Genomic DNA, 19,039 nt, shown 5'->3' with positions numbered 1-19,039 from the left:
AAACCCCCCTAAAATCCCTGTAGAAGGTGACGTGCAGCTCTCTTTTTAACTGGCTTTTGTCTGGGGCTGTTGCCCCCCTCAATGCTATTCCTTGGCCTGGAGTTGTTGCCTGCAGGTGTTCCCTGTTGGGGCTCCTCCTGCACCCGCTCTTTTTGGAAAAGGACGGAACATCTGCCAACATGTATCAGTTACAAATGCTATTTTAATAAAAAGTTACATGAAACTTGAATGGGTTGGGTGTTTTCTTGTAATGTTGGTGTAGTGTTGCCTTCAGTGGTGTTACATCATCATGCAGAGGAGCCCCTCATTCATTTTAAGTAGCTTCACTTTAAAAGCCTTGTTGACTGGCTTGGCTTTGGCGGACTTAAAGATTTCTTCTTTGAAAATGAGTTGCTGGTGACATCCTGAGCTACTTTGCAACTGGAAGTATTTCAGCTTTTTCAACAGAGTAAATCTGTTAACCTCTGTAAAATAACACTGTAAAAGAGAAATGTCTTCCCCACTTCCGGTGGAAGAAGAAAATAGTACAGATTTAAGGGAGTCTAAATAGGTCACAGATGAGGAGAAAAAGGAGAAAAACAGCATTTTAGTTCTTCTTAATAATGAGGTTTTGATGATACTGGAACAAAATAAAGCGAACTTAATCACATTCTAGCCTATAAGCTTGTGCGAAAACAAACTTGGAAATACTGCCAATTTCAACTTTTATTTTTACTTCAAGGTGCATTTATAGCAAAACTGGACCTAAGGACTCAGTAAAGTGCCCCAAAAGTATATAAAACAACAATCCAGAGCTGATGTGTTAATGCTTTGGCTTCAAGCTGCGTTACCTGTTTCTCAAAAAGAGAGCATCACAGTTGTACTTCCTTGTGAAATTAGACTTTATTCACATTGCACAGCTGAAAAATAGTGTTTTTTTAATAACATTCTAATAAAAGAAACAGAGTTCTATAATTTTTAAAATAAAAAAATTAAAACTCAAAACTGTTTACATATTATTTTAACAGGTCTCAGTATCAGCTTTGTCAAGTGGCTGAGGCCAGTAGTTCAGAAAAGCTGTTTGCCACAGTGGTGATTAATGACCAGACTGTCAAACATGTCCCTGTGAAAGTCAGTGAGTTTCCAGCATTCTGAAAAAGTAAGTGGGTTTAGTGTATTGCAGTGTAATTTTAAATATTTTTATATAAAATACAGAGATGCTTGTCTGAAACTTCTGTAAAACTAAGTGTGATATTGGAAAACAAATCCATTCAATTATTGATTATGTAATTTATTCTAAAACTATACTGCGATGAGCTGCTGAAAATTACCGCTTATTAATAACTTCTTCTTTTAGTTTTTCTGCAAGCATTTTCCTCTTCTGTAGCAATCTTTGCTTCTCTTCTGACATTTCCTAAAAAACAAAGTGAACAGACACTGCAGTGCCCTGCCTGGCTGTCCTGGAGGTGCCCTGACCTCCCACTCTGACTGCTACCCAAGCGTGGGAGCCAGACCCAGCTGACACACGGCTTCTCCAACAGGGAGCCAGCCATGCAACCTCACATGCTCTCCAGAATTGTTTCAAGTATCACTATTCCGCTTCCTGAGAAGTGGATCCCAGGATGCAGACAACTTCCTCTTTACATCAATTGGCCTTTTTTCTGCCACACTGCAGCCATCTTTTTGAGAGGACTGACCTCAGCTGCTTGAACTGCTGGTGCTTAGTTGTTCTGGAAGTTTCCCCATTAACAGCACTTTGGGCATGTTCTGAGCATAAGAAAATGCTCTGCAACTCTGAAAAGTCCCTGAGGGAACAGAAGGTCCTTGCTCTTCTGTACACGCTCCCTAAACAAGAGTCATGACTTTTTTGTTTTAAACATAACTGTCAATTGTTTCATGGGGGTTTTAAGGCCTTCTACTAGTTTCCTCATTTGTGTTGCCTTTTCAAGTATTTCATTTCATATAAACATAGATCAGACCTATTTATGGTAAATGTATTAAGTCATATTAACCATAACAATGACTAACAAAAAAAAGGATTTTAGGTTTGGTTTTTTTCTGATAAAGACCTCTACAGCAGTAAGGCTTTATCCTGTGATAGGATTCTGGGTTTTTTTGAATGGCTGTATTTTCTTTCCCCAATAGTATTTAATCCTTTTTTCCAAACTAGCTCTCAAAAGACAACAAAAGAACAAATTTTTTACCTAAAATAAGACTTTGCGAAAGAAAAATGTTTTTTTTTTCCATTTCAGCTGGAGAAAAAAAATAAAATGCCAGAGATTTAAGGGAATCCAAACAGCGGGTCACAGATGAGATGAAAACCAGCATTTTAGCCATATATAAACTTAAATTAATCATGAGGATTTGATGACACAGAAGCAAAATAATGCTAACTTAGTCACTAAAACTTCTAACCTATATAAGCTTGTGCAAAAACAGTAACTGGGAAATACTGCCTCTGCCTCCCCACCCATTTGTATTTTATCTTGCCACAATATTCAGTGGCAACATTGACATCTTCACTGAATCACCTGTGTTTCTTCCTAAAATGGCCAGGATAATTAAAAACGTTTGAATCCCTCACCTCTTTTGGAGATGATTCCTCTTCCTTCTGGTCAGTGTTTGCTGGTAACAGGACGTTGTTTCTTGACTCTTTCTTTGTAGCCATCAGAGTATCTCGTTTTTTCTTTAGGTATTCCTCTCGTTGCTTCAGCTCCTGTTTTTCAAGTTCTGATAAATCCTGCAATTATTTTTTTTTTTAAATACATCTTTAATTTAAGCTTTGGTGTGCACGTTATGTGAGATAAAGTAATTTACATCATGTTTGCCTCCAAAATTACTAGCTGAGAAAAAAAGTCCACATGGAAGTCTCAAGCCAGAGCTGAGAAATTATCACAGGACAAAACTGGATTTGATTCTAAACCTAGAATGATGATCTGAATTTATGAACATTAAACTGGTGAATAATACTAACTAGTGTTTGCATGCTGGTTTAAAAAACAAAACAAAGCAACAAAGAAAACAAACACCCAAACCAACCCCACCTGATTATAATAATAGAAAATATATGTTCAAAGGTAATCCTGTCTTTTTGCATTCTAGTTCTATGTTTGGGGTTTTTTTTTCTTGTTTGTTTGTTTCCAACTTACAGGTCCTTTCATCCCACACTTTTGTGCTGCGTCCTCTGAACATTTTCCAGCTGACCTTTTCTTGCTGTCTTCCTTCCCTTGGGTGGAAGATGGCTGAGGGGTGGTTTCTGTTCCTTTTGGTGATGGGCGTAGTGGTTTTAAGTCGTCTCTCACAGACTTCTGAGATGCCTCTAAGTAACAATTTTACGTAGAAAACATTTAGAAATAATAGAAATATCCCCCCAAAAAACCCCCAAAACCTGGTGTTTATTCCAATAGCCAGATGTCTCCTCTGATGAAACAGAAAACAAACAAAAAAATCACATATATCATGTTTTTATTAATAAAACGTTGAAAAAACATAGATATTGTATTTGCACTGTGAATGCAATTAAATAATGCTTTACATTGTAAGTGCCTGTACTGCAGTGAATTATAAATTTTTAAATTCTTGGAATCTAATTTCATATCTGGTGTTCCAACAGTCAATTCCTATGGAGATAGTACTTCCAATTTCTGTCTCGGCAAGGTGAGCCAGTCAGCAGCAGCCGTAAGATGCATGTTGGCCAACTCCAAGATACAAGTATCCTGGTTCAGCTTCACAACAAAGGAATGGAAAAGATACTGTAAGTGAACTTGTACAGAAGAGGGGAAGGGAAGCTCAAGAGCTCTTGAGCAGAGCCAGCAGGTCTGGGACACTGGCAGGACTCAGGGCCCGAGAGGGGCAGGCTGGTGGCTACTAGGGGAGCTCCAGGCACAAACAAGGATGGGGCAGCTTCTGGTGCCTCCCTCTGCCGACCAAACCTCTCACCTTGTGCAAGACAACAGTCCTGCATGATAACCTGTTCAACTCTTGCTTCTTTCTGGGACCAATGCTGCCTGTGCTGACAAAGAAAAGTAGCCTGATACCGATTCCAGCTGTGCCCTTCATGTCTCAACTCCGTGGTGTCTGCGGTGGCATTGATCACCATTACTGACGTCAGAGTCACAGCCTCTCCCCTCACCAGACTGTAAAGCTGGGTCTCTTCTCAGAACTTTACTACAACTTGCCTTGGCTTGAGTAAGGTAAGTTGCTGCTCCTACTATACTTTTAGTAAAAATGAGGCAGCTTTTGACTGTTTAAAAATATGCCTGAAAATATCCAAGAATACAGGTAGTGAAATATAAATTTTACGGTGTCAGTCAAGTTTGAGCCTATCCTGTACATCCAAGTTGATCCACGTAACAGGGTGCAGCTGATTACAATTCCACAGTGCCAGACTATGGATTTTTGCTGTAATGCTGAGAAATAACTTGCATAAGTATAAAGGTGTGAGTACTCTCCTTGGTCTCTACCAGATAGATGGCAAAGTGGTTCTACTGGAGCTAGTGCAGGGTGAATACCATTTGGTTGTTTCTTTAAGTTAGAGCAAGGGATATACATTTAGCTGTTTCAACATTGCTGCTTTCTTCAGTACAGAAAATTACAAGACACATGACCCTGAAAAGGTAGGGAGAAAAGCAAAGGAGAGGAAATGTTATTCAAAGAATGGAAAACAAATCAGGACAAGTAAAACAAAGGTCAAGATGGAAAATCTGCATTTCACTGATATGTAACTGCTGGAAGTCTTGATGCTCCAAAGAATGTCTTTGTGTGATGGATAAAAGTTCTCAGAGGCTCTGTGAGAAGTCAGAGTTAAAACTGATAGAGAAAATCCTCACACTATGGCTGTCTGATTAAAAAGCAGAGGGGAAAAAAATCCAAAACCCACAGACTGCATGCCAAATACCTACCCCATCACCAACGTGATGATTCAGGAGAGCCACTTACCAGAAAGCAGTTCTCTGACATGTGTGGTGTGTATGTGAATTTACACTGTTGCTGTCTGTATGGCAAACACTTAAGCTGGAGGTGTCTGTGTCCTAGCAGTACCTGCAGCTGTGACCACAGCACCCTCAGTGTCACTTAACCCATGAACCTGCAGAGTTCCCGAGAAGAGAAGGGAAGGAGGGTGGACAATGAATGTACAAAAAGACAACGCAGTTCAAAGAATTAGTTACTGCCATGTAACATTGTTTCTCCTTTGAGAATTTGTCCATATGTACATTCACACTGCAGGTGACTAAGGAACACTTTTTGACATGAGGATAGTTACTTCAGAATCTTCTCAAAATACAAGAAGCAGGGTGACTCCAGCAGATGCTGCATCTTTCTTTTCCATGAGATACATGCAGCTCTTGCAAACACAAGTGGAACTTTTGAAGCAGCTCTGCAGGTATCAGGAAAGGAAGTGTTCTCCAAGGATGCTGAAAAGATCAAGAATTACCTTTACTATGAAATTCCCCCTTCTGCTTTCTCTGTAGTGCAGCAAGTTGGGTGGTCAAAGTACAGGAGAAATAGGTTTGCAAGCTCTATTCTACGAACTATTTGTAAGGGGCTCACCAAACTGAAATTAAGAAAATCAAGGCAGCTACCATTAAATTTGAATTTATTATAGAGTGGAAAACTTTAAGGGGTCCACAAACTGAAATCTTGGGTCTGAAGAGGAAGGGGAAAGAGCAAAAGATAATGAAACCTCTGTGTGTCTGAAGGAAGAAAAATGTATGCCAGACTGGAGGGAATGAAAAACAAAGAAAAAAAGCTCTTCCTTTTCCTGACTATGAGAACTGGTTCACGCTAGGGCTGTGTTGCTGAGACAGCTGACACTCCCTAGATATGGGATTCCTCCACACACTTGGGTCAAGAAAGGTGAGCTGTCCTGTTCCTTGGTAACACAACCCAAGGAGTGAGAACATGGAGCCGGGATCTGAGCACAGGTCTGGTGGGAAGGGAGGGTCAGGGACCCAGCGAGGTAAGAGCAGAGCAGATCCTCTGCCACCCCAAAGGGTCACAAAGTGTTAGCAGAAAGTTCTTGCTGTTTCTTTTTCCAGAGTTGTATCTAGCATCAAGAGGAAGCAAGTCAAGCAAAGGACATGATCCCATTATTCAAGATTAACCTTTATTTGGGAGCCCATGTTTTGGAAGCAGGCAGTAACAGACTGGTCTGAAGGCTGGTCCTTGATTTGAAAAGGGTATGGAAGAAGTAGATTCCTAGAACAGATACTTCTTTATTTTTGCCATCACTACCCAAAACCACTTTTCTAAAAGGTGATAGCAGAGGATAAGCTGTGACAAACTTTCTCAGTACCCTCTTTGGACAGACAGCTACGATGCCTCAAGGTGCCATTTCTATAAGGTCAATGAAGATTTCCAAGGAGCTAAACTTTTATAGACTTGTGTCCTATTTGCTATTTAAAGAGCAAGGGAATGCTGAGCACCAGGCAAGCAGGCACTTGGACAACATGGAAGAGCTGCACTCGCTGCTGAGAAGGCTTGAGTCCTGAGAGCCAAGATCTCCTGTCTCTCAAGCACAGGATTAAGTCCTGCAGGCAGAGTATTTGCAGGATAGATGTAGCTTGGTGGTGCCGCTGCAAGGTGGCACAACTATGCAAAAATAAGAGGAGTAAAAGCAGGCTGGGAGAAGAGAAGGATGAGTACACCTACAAGGCCTGCTGCATGCTTCCAAGGGTGGAAGGGAGAGAAGAACAGCTCAAATAAATGTAACAGAATCTCAGCAAAATGACAGAAGGGATAAAAAAAAAAAAAGATACTTAAAAGATCAGTGACACAATTTATTCTTTTTAATGTTTGTAATGAGAAAGACACTAATGCAGTTCAAAAGAACAGAGGTTCCTACAACCACTTCATCTGTTAATGGCCATCAAACGAAAAACCAAGGAGCAAGTATGCCCCAAAGGTACTACCAAGGCTGTTAAGTACCCAGCTCAAGTGTCTGTGATATGAAAACTCCCAGCGTGGATGTGTACAAAGACTTGTACACAGAAAAAATTGCAACTAAAACCAGCCCAGACTACTATTTCCCAACATCGGAATTATATTCTTGGTAGTGACCTTAGAAAATTAAGTTACAATGTTTTCACAAACTCGTAAGAAAGCAAATCCCACTGAGATGCAAGCATTTTTTGAAGACTACCTATGTTAACCTATAGACATAGATACATGTCTGTATATATACATATATACCTAGATGTGTGTGCATGTATACACACATATACATGCTTCTTATCACCTAAGAATTTTCCTGCTTTGCTGATCAGGTCAGCACCCTTGTGCTTTAGCTGCAACACAAACATCCCAAGAGCACCTCCATCACAATCAGTGATTCCTTTTTTCTCTCTGTAAAAGCACTGGCTTGTTCTCCCATAAATAATCACTTATAAAACAATTCAGACAATTTTCAATACATAACTTGGGTTAAGTTCAAGACTACTTAAAAGAGCTCTATTCGGTATTTTAAATTTTTAAGTGTCACAATCCTACCCAAAAATAAAAATGCAAAATTAAAATATTAAAATGAGTGAACCAAAGGCAAAAAGATTCAGTTTGGTGGTCTGAAAATTCAGCTTGAATGAATACTAACAGTTTAAGTTTGGTTCCTTCAGAAATACTTGATTACTATCAAGAAATGTTGTACAATTATATATTAAATCTATAAAGGCCATATACAGGGAGAGAAAGCATAATTTCAAAAGGGAACTACTGGGAACATAGGGTTCATACCAGCAACAGCACCATAAGCACAGTAAATTGAAAGTTGAAAACTGCTGTTAGACTCCTGTATTTCTCATCCAATTGGAGATGACTCATAACATCATTGAGTAATAAACCAACTCAGGTTTGAAGGCATTTTGGCAGGTCACCCTTTGCAAACATCTGCTCAAAGGCTAATGTCAAAGCTAGGATTGTTTACTCACAGCCCTATCCAGCCAAGTTCTGAAAATCTTGATATGAACGGACTCTTCTATGATTGGAAAATAGTATGATATTCCACACTCAGCACTGCACTTCCCCATAAAATTACCTAATGAAACTTTTGGAGTTTCTTCAGAACCACCAGCTCCCTCAGAGGATGCCTTTACTTTTACAGCTTCTCTTGAATTTCCTGGAAAACTGTGGGTTACATCTGATGATTTAAGTTTATCACGTGCCTTAAATTTAAAAAACAAACAAAACCAAGCATTACATTTCCTGGCACTGTACTTCAGGCAGTAAACTGTCAACACAAAGAAAGCTCCATAAAGAACAACTTCTCCCAAAAGAACTTTCAGTTAAAATTGTGTTGTTTACACTACATATTGCTGTGTCAAAGTGAACAAAAGCAAAGTACTTGTTTTGTTTTACTAACAGGAAGGTTCTTACTAGATCTAGTCATAAATCAGCAATTTTATTTTTTTTTTAGTCCAAGACCTGTTCCCTAATCAACAGTGAAAATTTAGAATATTAAGTAAATTGGTATTCTGTTTCCCAGCTAAAATAGATAATGTAAGGGGTTTTTTGTCACACTTTGCCTGTGACTTTCAATTAGATGTCTGTCGACCAGAAAAATATCATACAATAAGAGAACCAGTAGCATACACTGAAGTTACCACAGAAACAGACAAATAAACAGCTGAATGGAAATAATGGATCTGGATAATCTCTGACACTATTGTTACACTTCTACACTTGTCTTGGCATGCAACCCACATCTGAAAGTAGTAAAGCTAGATGGGATTTGCCCAGAAAATGTCTATGCTTGTTCGTCAAAAATCTAATTCACATCAGAACCCCCCCAACATTCATCAAAATATTACCATTATCTTAATGGTATTAAACCATTTTCTAACAAAAACATATTATTGAACAATAACTGTTACCTTCTCTGTCCAGGTGAACTTGACTGGGGCCTATCGATCTGGCTTGTTTGTCAAGAATATTGATATTCTTGGCTGGTCTATAAAGATTTGGATAAGCCTGCATCTAAAAAGAACTTGAATTCTTAAAATAAGCCAAAGCTCAGGTTTCCCTGTTGATTTGTAAGAAATCCAGTAGAGCAGGTGACTCATTTCCTGGAATCTATCATTGTAATATGGGAAATAAGAGTTTTGTCACCACTTTTCTATAGTGTCAGACTCTGGGGGCAAGGTTTAATTTGGTAGAATACCTCAACTGTTCAGGACTTGCACTCAGCAGCACAGCTGTCACCTGCACCTATCAGGGGTTTGAACTGGGGAGTAGAACTGGAAATAGTGTTGACCTCTGCAGTAGCTACATTTGGTGTCCAAGTGGTTTCCTTTGTCAGCTCGGGCTGCAGAAACAGCCCTTTCTCTTTTCAGATTCAGTATGCTCAGTTTCCTAATGACAGAAGAGTGATTCTGTTCCCCTTTGAAAAGCCTACAAATCCAGCTATTTTTGTCTTTCCAGTGAAAGGGTTTACTGCCACGATTCCACTGTAGTTAATTTCCATTTCAGTTTCTTTCTCAGTTGCTGAACAACTGGCAATTCAGCCAGTCCCCATTTACATTCAGTTACCTTTCTACAGGGCTTAGTCTGGTGGAGACCAAGTGATGGTCTAACTCAGAAAGGATTTCTGGTTCCTGATGATTAGGTTCTGACAGTACTGTGCAGACTTAATAACTACACTGAGGATGACGTGATCCTTAAAATTCCTGAAGGATTATGAATGCTGTAATCTCTAAGAAGCTTATACTTCGAAGTCTCTTTGATCTTGACAATATTAGTAATTCAGATGTTCTCTGGGTCTGAAAGGCTGACATCCGTTACCAGGATTTTACAATTCAGATACTGAGGAGGGAATATGCTTATCATATGAGCTCCACCACATGGCTGGTGGTCAGTGGTATCATGTGTAGCACTAGTGTCAATGATACCATCAAAAAACATTAACAGAACAGACCTTTCAAAAAGAAATATTGGTAAGACCTTCCTGACAGACCTTTTGCTTGCTTAGGATGGTTGCTACACATTGCCCTAAAGAGTGATACAGTTGATAATCCAGGACAGTGATATCAGAGTATTTCTTAATCAGCAGCATAATTCATCTGGAAAGGTAAGATACTCACTTCATTAGTCCTTTTCCTTTCTTGCTCAATGTCATATTCCTCCTTTGATTTCCTGTAACACAAAATACAAGTAAATATTCAAGACATTTTTAGCATCAATAACTTTTAGGTAAATTTAGCACTGCTTAAATATTTGAGCACTATCAAAACAATTACAAGGTAATGTGAATTTGTTAGTCTCCTGAATACTTCCATAACTTGAATTACAAGGGTCTCTTAAAAGAAATAAAGAATTATAATAAGCACACAGAACCCACCATCCTCAGTCTACCATTCCCTGTGCAAATATAACTGTGTAAGAATTTCCAGGGCTTATGGGTCCCATGTTTCCGTTTGCTGGTTTAGAGACAGGAAGTATTTCCAGAATACAGAGGGAAAATAGCATAATTTAATATAACCTGAATGGATTATTCTGCTATTATTTAAGATTATATTTATACATGTGTGAACTGGGAGTGCAGGAGAATCTATAGAAGTTGTATCAGTCCTCACACATCTTCTTAGATCATAGCAACAGTCATTGAACACAACTAAGAATGTAAGGAATAAAGAAAGGATTAAAGCCTACCACAAAAGCAGAACTGGCTTTTCCAAGGTTTTAATGTTTAGGGTGTTCCCTCACAGGACTGAGGTGAGTGTGCTCCTACTGCCCAGATCTAACTCTAGGTCTGCTGGGAGATTCAGGGGAGAAGGGCAATGATGGCACTTCATTCCATGCATCACCAAGACCACTCCTCATGGTGGAGCCGTTATGTCTCAGTCTTTAAATATTCCTGAATACACCCACCGTCTAGCACCATTAATTTTTTCTTAGGCAGGATTCTGACAAGAACATCTATGTCATCTGTAAGATGAAGGCAGTTTCCTGAAAAAGGCTGGAAGAGTCAGGCCCTTCATACTTTCATTTTTTTATTTTAAAATAATGTATGAAGCAGAACTGATTCATTTTTACCTGAGCACCTCCCTCAGTATTTTCATTTCTTCTTGTTCAACTTCACTGAATACATCAGTACCCTCTGTCAAACACTCAGGCAACACACCTATAAGAAAAAGATGGCAAAATTTATGCATTACTCATGAGAAAATTAACTCCTCCGTTTGGCATCATTCTTCGAGCAGAGAGGAGAAAGTAAAATAGAAGGCAAAACTAAAGACATGGAAGAAAGGAGTGGGTAAAAGAAAATCCCTTCAGCAACACCAACAGAGCAGCAAAGTTGGGTGTAAAGTATTTTCTCTTCTTTAAAAGTGTGTATGTATGACCAAGATGAAGGCCCTAACTTCTGCTTTCTACATGGATTTTCTATATGCAGCTCTACATTGTGATTTGCAAAGTAAACACAGCAGATAGGACAGTGTCACTGCTATTCAAGTAGCATAATTCAAACTGTCATTGTTGATGAACTGCTAGAATTGCTTTAACACTCAAAATCATCACCCAAATTCTTTGACAAAAAAAACTAAGTCAAGTTTCACAGAAAAACTTAGATATAAAACCAGAACTGAAGTATCTGAAAACATATAAAGTAATACAGACAGCTTTCACTGAGAATACAAGCCAAGGACTAAGTACTGAAATCCTAGACCCAGTAAAATCAACTGAATGTTTTCCATTAACTTGAACTGGAACTGAACCAGTATTCTATACTCACTTATGAAGGGATTACATAGTCATCAAAATAATGCAAAAAAGATCAAGAAAAGTGAAATCCCACATTTACCACTTCTTACCATTTCTTTCTTTAATTATTCTAATTGCTTGCAATTGCATTTCAATATTTTTCTGTACCATCATTGTTTTAAATAGTCTAAAATCTTCTGCTGCCAACACTGTTTGCAAAATGGCCTGTAAGAGGGAAGATATGCACAAAATTTAAAACCCTGCAGAAATCATAACCATCTCAGTATGCCTGAAATTGTATTAAGATTTAAAACCTGTGAAGTACATTTTTAATCACTATATTTAATTCTCCTATCTGTTTATTTTTCCAGACATACAAGTTGAGCTAATAGTCATGAACAGAATTGGATGGTTTATGTCTTGGAACAATGTGCCTACAATAATATTATCACAAAACCTGGAGGGTTTCCCAGTGTAAGTTTACAACTGCAGCTCATTTGAGTTCCTGAACAAATTCATACGCTTGAGTGAGGAATATGCACTATGAAGGGGCTTGTTACACACCTAGGGGAAGATCTGTCAGCAAAGCTCAATGTAAACTGGCAGCAGAATCTCCCACTCCTCTGCCCAATATAACTGAGACAGTTCTGAAAACTACCTTTGAGCAGGTGAAGGGCTGCCTAACCATGCCTTGTCTTCTCAAGATCAATGATTGTCTTACAGATTTTACTGTTTTGTTATAAAACCAGAGGAAAACGTATTTTATTTTATGGAAAAATGTCTACTGTTTAAATTTTCAAGTTTGTCTGCTATTGTAAAGGGACCAAAGACTAACATAGCACTGAAAAAAATGCAAATAAAGGTGGCAGAAATAGCCTAAACTTAGAGGTTTGTTTTAGAAAATAGAAGATGAATCTCAAAAGGTGTTCAACACCACAAAAACATCTGTCATTAATTTCAAGATGCACCTTTTTCTGGTCAAAGTTCATAATATAAACAAATACATTATGTTTTAGAAAATTACAGTTTTAACAAAAAACCTTTTTGAAGTTTCATCTCCATTCTGCTATATTAGTAATGATATAAAGCTAAGAATTGCATCTATATATCCCTAAACAAAGGAAAAATTACCTGTGAAGTGTGTGTCTTTGCAAGAGGAGATGAAAAAGCTTCTTGAAATTTCTCTTCATTAATTCCAACTTCTTTAAGATAATCTTCTAATAATTTTTCAACCTGTAAGAAAGTATTACTATCTAAGAGGCTTTTCCCTAAGAATCATATGATTATTTAAATAATTGTTTATCCTTTTCTGCTGACATTGTATTTTTTAAACTCAAAGAAAAATCACTGCAGTAGTGTAACTGATTTTTCCAATAGGTCAGGTTTTACTGACTTTCATGAACTGTTAAAAATAAGCATTTTTATTGCTAAATTTGATTACTACTTAAGTTAGTTTCTCTGATTTCCAAGAATCTCACTTCTCTACCTCTTCACCAGGTTCCTGACTGGTGTTCCTCGTCATTTTTTGCCTCGTAGATAAAAGGCTTCACACTGTGTGCCTGAAACCCCTTGGGTTGGATGTTGGTCTGTATTTATTTAATTGATGCTTTTTTAATATCAAATATTTATTACCAAGCCTTATTTTAAAAAAACAAAACAAAAAAAAAAAAAAAACAAAAAACAAAAAACAAAACAAAACAAAAAAAAAAACGGAAAACCAATTAGGAATTTGTGTGCATTGGTTTATAGGTATTTTAAGCATGCTCCAAAGATCTCCTGTAGTTTTTTCTGTAACTTGAAAGTTAATTCAAAGAGATGTACCAGACGCATTAATGAACACAAGTTGTACGCGTTCTCAGACATCGTGCTGTTTGTTGTTTTAACTTGACAGAAAATATTCACATTATCAAGCTTTTAAGTACAATATTTTAGCTAGCACATATAGTAATGCTAATGAACTATACATAATGCAGCATAAGAGGGATCACTTTGTGAGAAAGTTTCTTCTCTATGTATATGGTGTTTAAGCATAAAAACGCATATGACAAGTATGACTCAAAGGATTTCTAAATAACACTTAAAACAGGCAGCATTATAAAATTCTAACACACAAAGACAACACAAGTAGAAGTTCATCTAAATACTACATTAACATTGTAGAGATTTTTCAGAAATCTGCCACAAATAGTGAATAATGCTCACCAAAGCTTGGTACTCCTGATAAATTTCTGTATAAGACAACTTGCTTTCTTCTTCATCATCAAAAACTGTGGAGAGAAAAAAAAAAAACAAAACAACACACACATTTTGGAGTTGGTGTTTAAGGGCTAGCACATTAACTACACACTACAAATTAAATTATGTCTTAAAGGGAAAGATGAACCATTACAAGGTAATATAGTTAATCCTATGAAAATCTAGGCCATGATGGATAATAATGTATTTTTCCACATACTCAGGCTAAGCATGTACTTTTGGTAACTAAATTTCATAATTAATACTGGGAAAACGTATCTTCATAAAAGAAGCAGATTTCTAAGCAAGCTGAGAATTCAGCAGATGCATACACAAAAAAGTAAGATTTAATATAAGAGCATGAACATGAACTTGTGTAAGGTTGTTCTAAGATGGCAGATGACATATATAAACCAGGAAATTTCTCCATGTATTTACATGGAGAATGTATTAATGACTTACACCACATTTTTTTTAAATGCCATTCATTTAGTGAGAAACTAAGGTGATGCAGGAAAATTAGACCCTGCCTGAATAAAAACTGATAACCCCAAAGAGGAAATCTGGTGGAAGTATGTACTTTTTAATTATATCTATCCTAATTTAGACAAATGGGCATCTGTATAATATAGGCCACATTAATCATATTCATGTTAGTTTGTGTTAAGAACTCTTGACTGGAAATATCAAGCTCATCATCTCTACACTGCAAAACAGATGGAAGAAGCAGAAAATAATAGGATCTGAGAACTAGGGTTTGGGGGGGGTAATTTATATTTTTATCATGTCAACAATGTACAGAGGTAATGTAAAACCTAGCAATTAAAGCAGAGGCTTAGAATTAAGACTCACTCAGTCCCCTTCAAGATTAGCCACTATATGTTGGACAAGTAACTTCCCATCTGCACACTTTGAAATTATTTGAAGAATGGGAATTCTGCTTAAATTGGTGAATGAGTGCAATTTATTCTTCATATATTCATATGACAGCTCTGATGGAAGATAGTGCTGATGCACATAGAATTAGTGTAATCTTAGTGTTCCCAAAACAGAAAGTACTTGCATCGCTTTCTAACAGCTTACAGCAATGCAATAATGGAAATCTAATGAAACAGTTCAGACCCTCTAAATAAGCAAGGGAATCCTGCTTTTTCAGTAACATCATCTGGAAAAACAGTACTCACTTTTCTTTCCTTTTTGCACTGGGGAAATTTTTTTAGTGATGGGATTTAGAAAAGAAAAGCTTTAAAAATATCTAGGAATAAATTCAAATGGTAGAAGTACCAGAAATCTTCCTCTAACAAAATTCAGCTCCTATGGTGACCACCATATTACCAAATCAAAGAGGGTGAAGACATTTAGCTGTCTCTGTTGTCTTCTGAATCTCATCCCCTCTGGGGAACCTCCCCAACATCTCTTGCAGACCCTAACCTTTGTCTTGGTTTCTCTGCTCCCTTCTATCTCCTGCTGCTCCTTTCCCTCCCAGGCCACCCAAAATAGGGGTGGCACAGGGATGTTACTCCTCAGTCAGTGTCCATGCTGACAGCTCGCCTCACACTGCCAGGGGATGCTTCCAAGTCTTCCTCCTCCTTCCACAGCTGCAGGACAACATGGAAAGCACCGTGGAAAACCAGCACAAACTGCTCTCTGTTCTGAGGCTCTGAACAAAAAGAGGATGAAGTGCCAAGTAAAGCAAGCTGCAGTCAGCATCTCCTCTGAGTTAAGTGGCATTAAGGAGTACTTTGAATAGAGACCTTGGATTTTCTTGAGTCAGGGCTCCTAAATCATGTCATCATTATCTGCCTAAAGATTCTGGCACAAAATCTTTGGTCACAGGAACAAAGATTTGAGGAACCACTGTATCAAGATAAGCCAGGGAACCCAGATTTCCTGGGAGACCAACTCATCATTTTCCAGTTAAAACTGAAAATCTTCACTAAGACCCCTCAAAGGGGATGGGTGTTAAGTCAAGTTTGAGTTCTCCCTACTAGACTGAGCTACTGACTCATTTCACCTCATGAACAAGAGCTGGTAAGCAAACCTGAGGGAACTCTCCTCTTTCTCCCCCTGTCCCCACTGACTGGTGAGATGGCTCTGTGCTGGGAGGGAGAGGAGTCAGAGGCAGCAATACCTGTCTATTTCTTCTGCACCTTATCTTCTGGTGCTCAGAACTACTGTCAATCTTATCTAAGTCCAAATGATGTTTCAGTTAGTACTTTGGAACACCTGAATAAGCCCTCTGGCCTTAAATACCTATCCACAGATTTAACTGCAGCTTCAAAGACACATAAAAGGAAATTAATCAAGTCATGAGAAATGAATGAAGTCCCCCAAAAATGGGAGAGAGAGAAAGCAAACAATTATCAATAGACAGAAAACCATTAGGATTGTTTGTAAGTTGAAGTGCAAACACTTGGCACAAGTAACTAGAGTTTAAAAATAAATTCCTTACATACCAATTACCAACACTTAAAATCTATTTCTTAGGAATCACAAATTATTGTCAGTTAATCAAAATGTTGCTAATTTGCTTCTTCAGCTCAAAGACTAAATGTTTTGAGAAGGCAAAAAATTCTGTCCTGACAAAATATCTCAGACAAAATAGGACAAAAAAAGGCAATGGAATCAGCACTGTACATTTATAGAAAATAAAAGCAATAGCACAGATATCTGCAAGTAAAACTTCAGATTTCTATAACTGTGCTGCTTAGCAACACTAGCATCACAGTTACAGTTCTTTAGCCTTTTTTTTTTTCCTCAGTAGCTTCTGAGAGTTGTCTGACAGCACTCTGTAGCATACATGATACCTTGGAAGATCATTTACTGCAAGTGATTTCTCTACTTTTTTTTCCCTCCAGCTTCTTATGGAGGAAAAAACTTGCAGGAGGCAACCATTATATAAGCCTGTCTCACACTACATGGAAATTTACAGAGGTTCCATAAATCTTCTTACTGCCAGTAAATTCCTCTCAACCTTCTAAAGAGAGATCATTGCTCTAGAGAGGGATAATTGATTCCCCTGATTCCTAAACCCAAGCCCTTTGTATGACAATCAAAATGCTTAACCAACCTCCAGTTTAGGCAGACTTTCCAAGAGAAAACTTTAAGCCTTGATTTCTCTGTTGCTTTCTAGCTGTAAGGAATCAAGCAGCTTTACCCTTCTCATTTCCCAGTGTACTAGGGAAAGGTGTATGTACTCACAATGATCTTTCCTCATGCAAAGCTTGGGAAGGGGAGAAACAATTCAGGATAACTGAGAAACAACTGGTTTGCAAGCTGTCAGATGTGACTGTTTCACTGAATATGAAATAAAAGTCCTTAACGGACCCTAACAAGAACAACTGCACAAGAAAAGACAAGGCCGACCCCACTGACACCAACCATGACAGAAGCTGTTCTGTAGCTGTTCTGTTTTACAACTTCAGTATTTTCAAGTTAATGTTATTAATAAATCCTACATCCTGTCAGGTGATACTAAAGGAACAGACTTAATTTATAGCAGCCACAGAAAATCATTCTAAATTAAGTCCATGGCTACATGCTATAATACTTGCATGAATGTCTACAAAGCCAGGACGGATCACAGGCCATCATATTCTCACCTTTTTTTCACAAAGGAAAGCTTCATTTTTTTCTAAAGGTCTTAGGCAATGTTTTAACACTTGCTCAAATTGTAATTATTTTGCTACTGGAATGATCCAGGTGTTCTTTGGCAGTAATAAATTTGTTCTTTAAGTAGCAGAACTAATTTAGCCAAATCTCTACTGCAGAAAGTCGATTTTGTCCTTTCCTCACCACGTATGTACAGTCCTCCAGCATCTTTACATAGAGGCACAGGTCTAGTCCAGTCCACCTCTCACTGCCTATACTTCAGTTTACCCAGGGCATTACCCAAATTATTCCATGATTCCCTCAGCTCTTTCTAGAGGAATAAAAGGGGAGCTGCTCCTGAGCAAAACTCACTCACAGGACCACCTCCAAAACAGAACCAATAACGGCTGACTTTTTAGTACTATTACTTTTTGAGAGGTACTAACTTAGAGTTTGTACTGACTTACGGTTTCTCATTCTAGGTCATAGGCTGGACTTGATGATCTTAAAGGCCTTTTCCAGCCTTGGAGATTCTGTGTGATCTCATAACCACCTGCATTCACAAAATTGCAGGAATTAAACTTTGGGCTTTCTATTCTGGTCTGCTGGCCAAACTTCAATTTTAATTGTGTGCTGTCCCGTTTCCTGAGGAAAAGCATCTAGCTGTTGAAAGTATTAAAGGCCTCCAGCTGCCTTCCAGCCAGGTCAGGGCATTACGAGAGGCAGCGGAGCCAACTCGTTTAGGTATCACACTGTAAGCTTGTGCCATAATCCCCTGTGCGAGCTAATGAGCGCAAACTGGCACATGCCGAGAACTGGCTTACTCAGGGGAGACCGACTTTTCACCCACTCCATAAAAGCGGTGGGGCAGGGCAGCCTTTGGCTATGCAAGGCCTGGCGAGCCTTCAGCGGGGACCGCCACCCCCACCAGCCCGATGTCCCCAAAGCCGCCAGCCCAGAACCGCGGGGCTGCCGCAGAGCGGGCCCTGACCGCTGCCGGGTGGGGGTCCACGGACCTGGCAGGGGCTGGCGTGACACTGCGCCCCGCAACCTCCCGGCTCTGCCTTGCAGCCCCGCACCCGCGCCGAGGCCGCAGCCCCGTCCCGTCCCCTCAGCCGAGGGCATCCCCCGGCTCTGCCGCCCAGCCGGAGGGAGGCCGCCCCGGCCCGGCCCCGCCCCGCCGCTCACCCTCGCACTTCTGTTCCATGAACTCCAGGATGGGAATGGACCAGGCGGGCCCGCTCAGGAACCCGGCGATGGTGTCCACCACCCACTCCACGTCGCCCTCCGCCTCCTCTGCCGCCATCGCCGGGGCCGCCGCGGGGAGGAGCTGAGCGCGCCCGCCCGTCGCCGCAGCAACGGGCGTCACGTGGGCCGCGCGCCGCCCGCCGTTAGCGGCCGTTAACGGCTGCGCTGCGCTGGCGGGGAGCGAGAGGGGCGAGGGCTGCGCTCGCGGTATTGCGTGTCCTCAGCGCACGGCGCTACGGGAGGTGCCGGTGAGGCGGCAGCAAGACGTAGTAGGTATCCAGAGATGGGAGTGGAAGCG

General features: G+C 39.5%; 1 protein-coding gene across 2 annotated transcripts; it reads right to left on the bottom strand.

Annotated features, from left to right (window-relative positions):
• Nucleotides 1-863: 863 nt before the first annotated feature.
• Nucleotides 864-18,810, bottom strand: CFAP36 (cilia and flagella associated protein 36). 2 transcript variants are annotated; one of them, XM_051616039.1, is made up of 10 exons: nucleotides 18,682-18,810; nucleotides 13,870-13,934; nucleotides 12,799-12,900; nucleotides 11,778-11,892; nucleotides 11,002-11,089; nucleotides 10,050-10,101; nucleotides 8,009-8,135; nucleotides 3,129-3,298; nucleotides 2,564-2,719; nucleotides 864-1,393 (listed from the first exon to the last, which is right to left on the bottom strand). In XM_051616039.1, the coding sequence occupies exons 1-10, from the start codon at nucleotides 18,797-18,799 to the stop codon at nucleotides 1,307-1,309; spliced, it is 1,080 nt and encodes a 359-aa protein (XP_051471999.1). In that variant the 5' UTR covers nucleotides 18,800-18,810; the 3' UTR covers nucleotides 864-1,306. The 2 variants fall into 2 exon arrangements, with proteins under 2 accessions (XP_051471999.1, XP_051472000.1); XM_051616040.1 differs by lacking the exon at nucleotides 18,682-18,810 and adding an exon at nucleotides 17,961-17,998.
• Between the last annotated feature and the right edge of the window lie 229 nt (nucleotides 18,811-19,039).

This window comes from Apus apus, chromosome 3 (genome assembly GCF_020740795.1).
Source record: "Apus apus isolate bApuApu2 chromosome 3, bApuApu2.pri.cur, whole genome shotgun sequence".
In the NCBI taxonomy this organism is placed as follows: domain Eukaryota; kingdom Metazoa; phylum Chordata; class Aves; order Apodiformes; family Apodidae; genus Apus; species Apus apus.
This window is presented reverse-complemented; position numbering and strand designations above follow the sequence as displayed.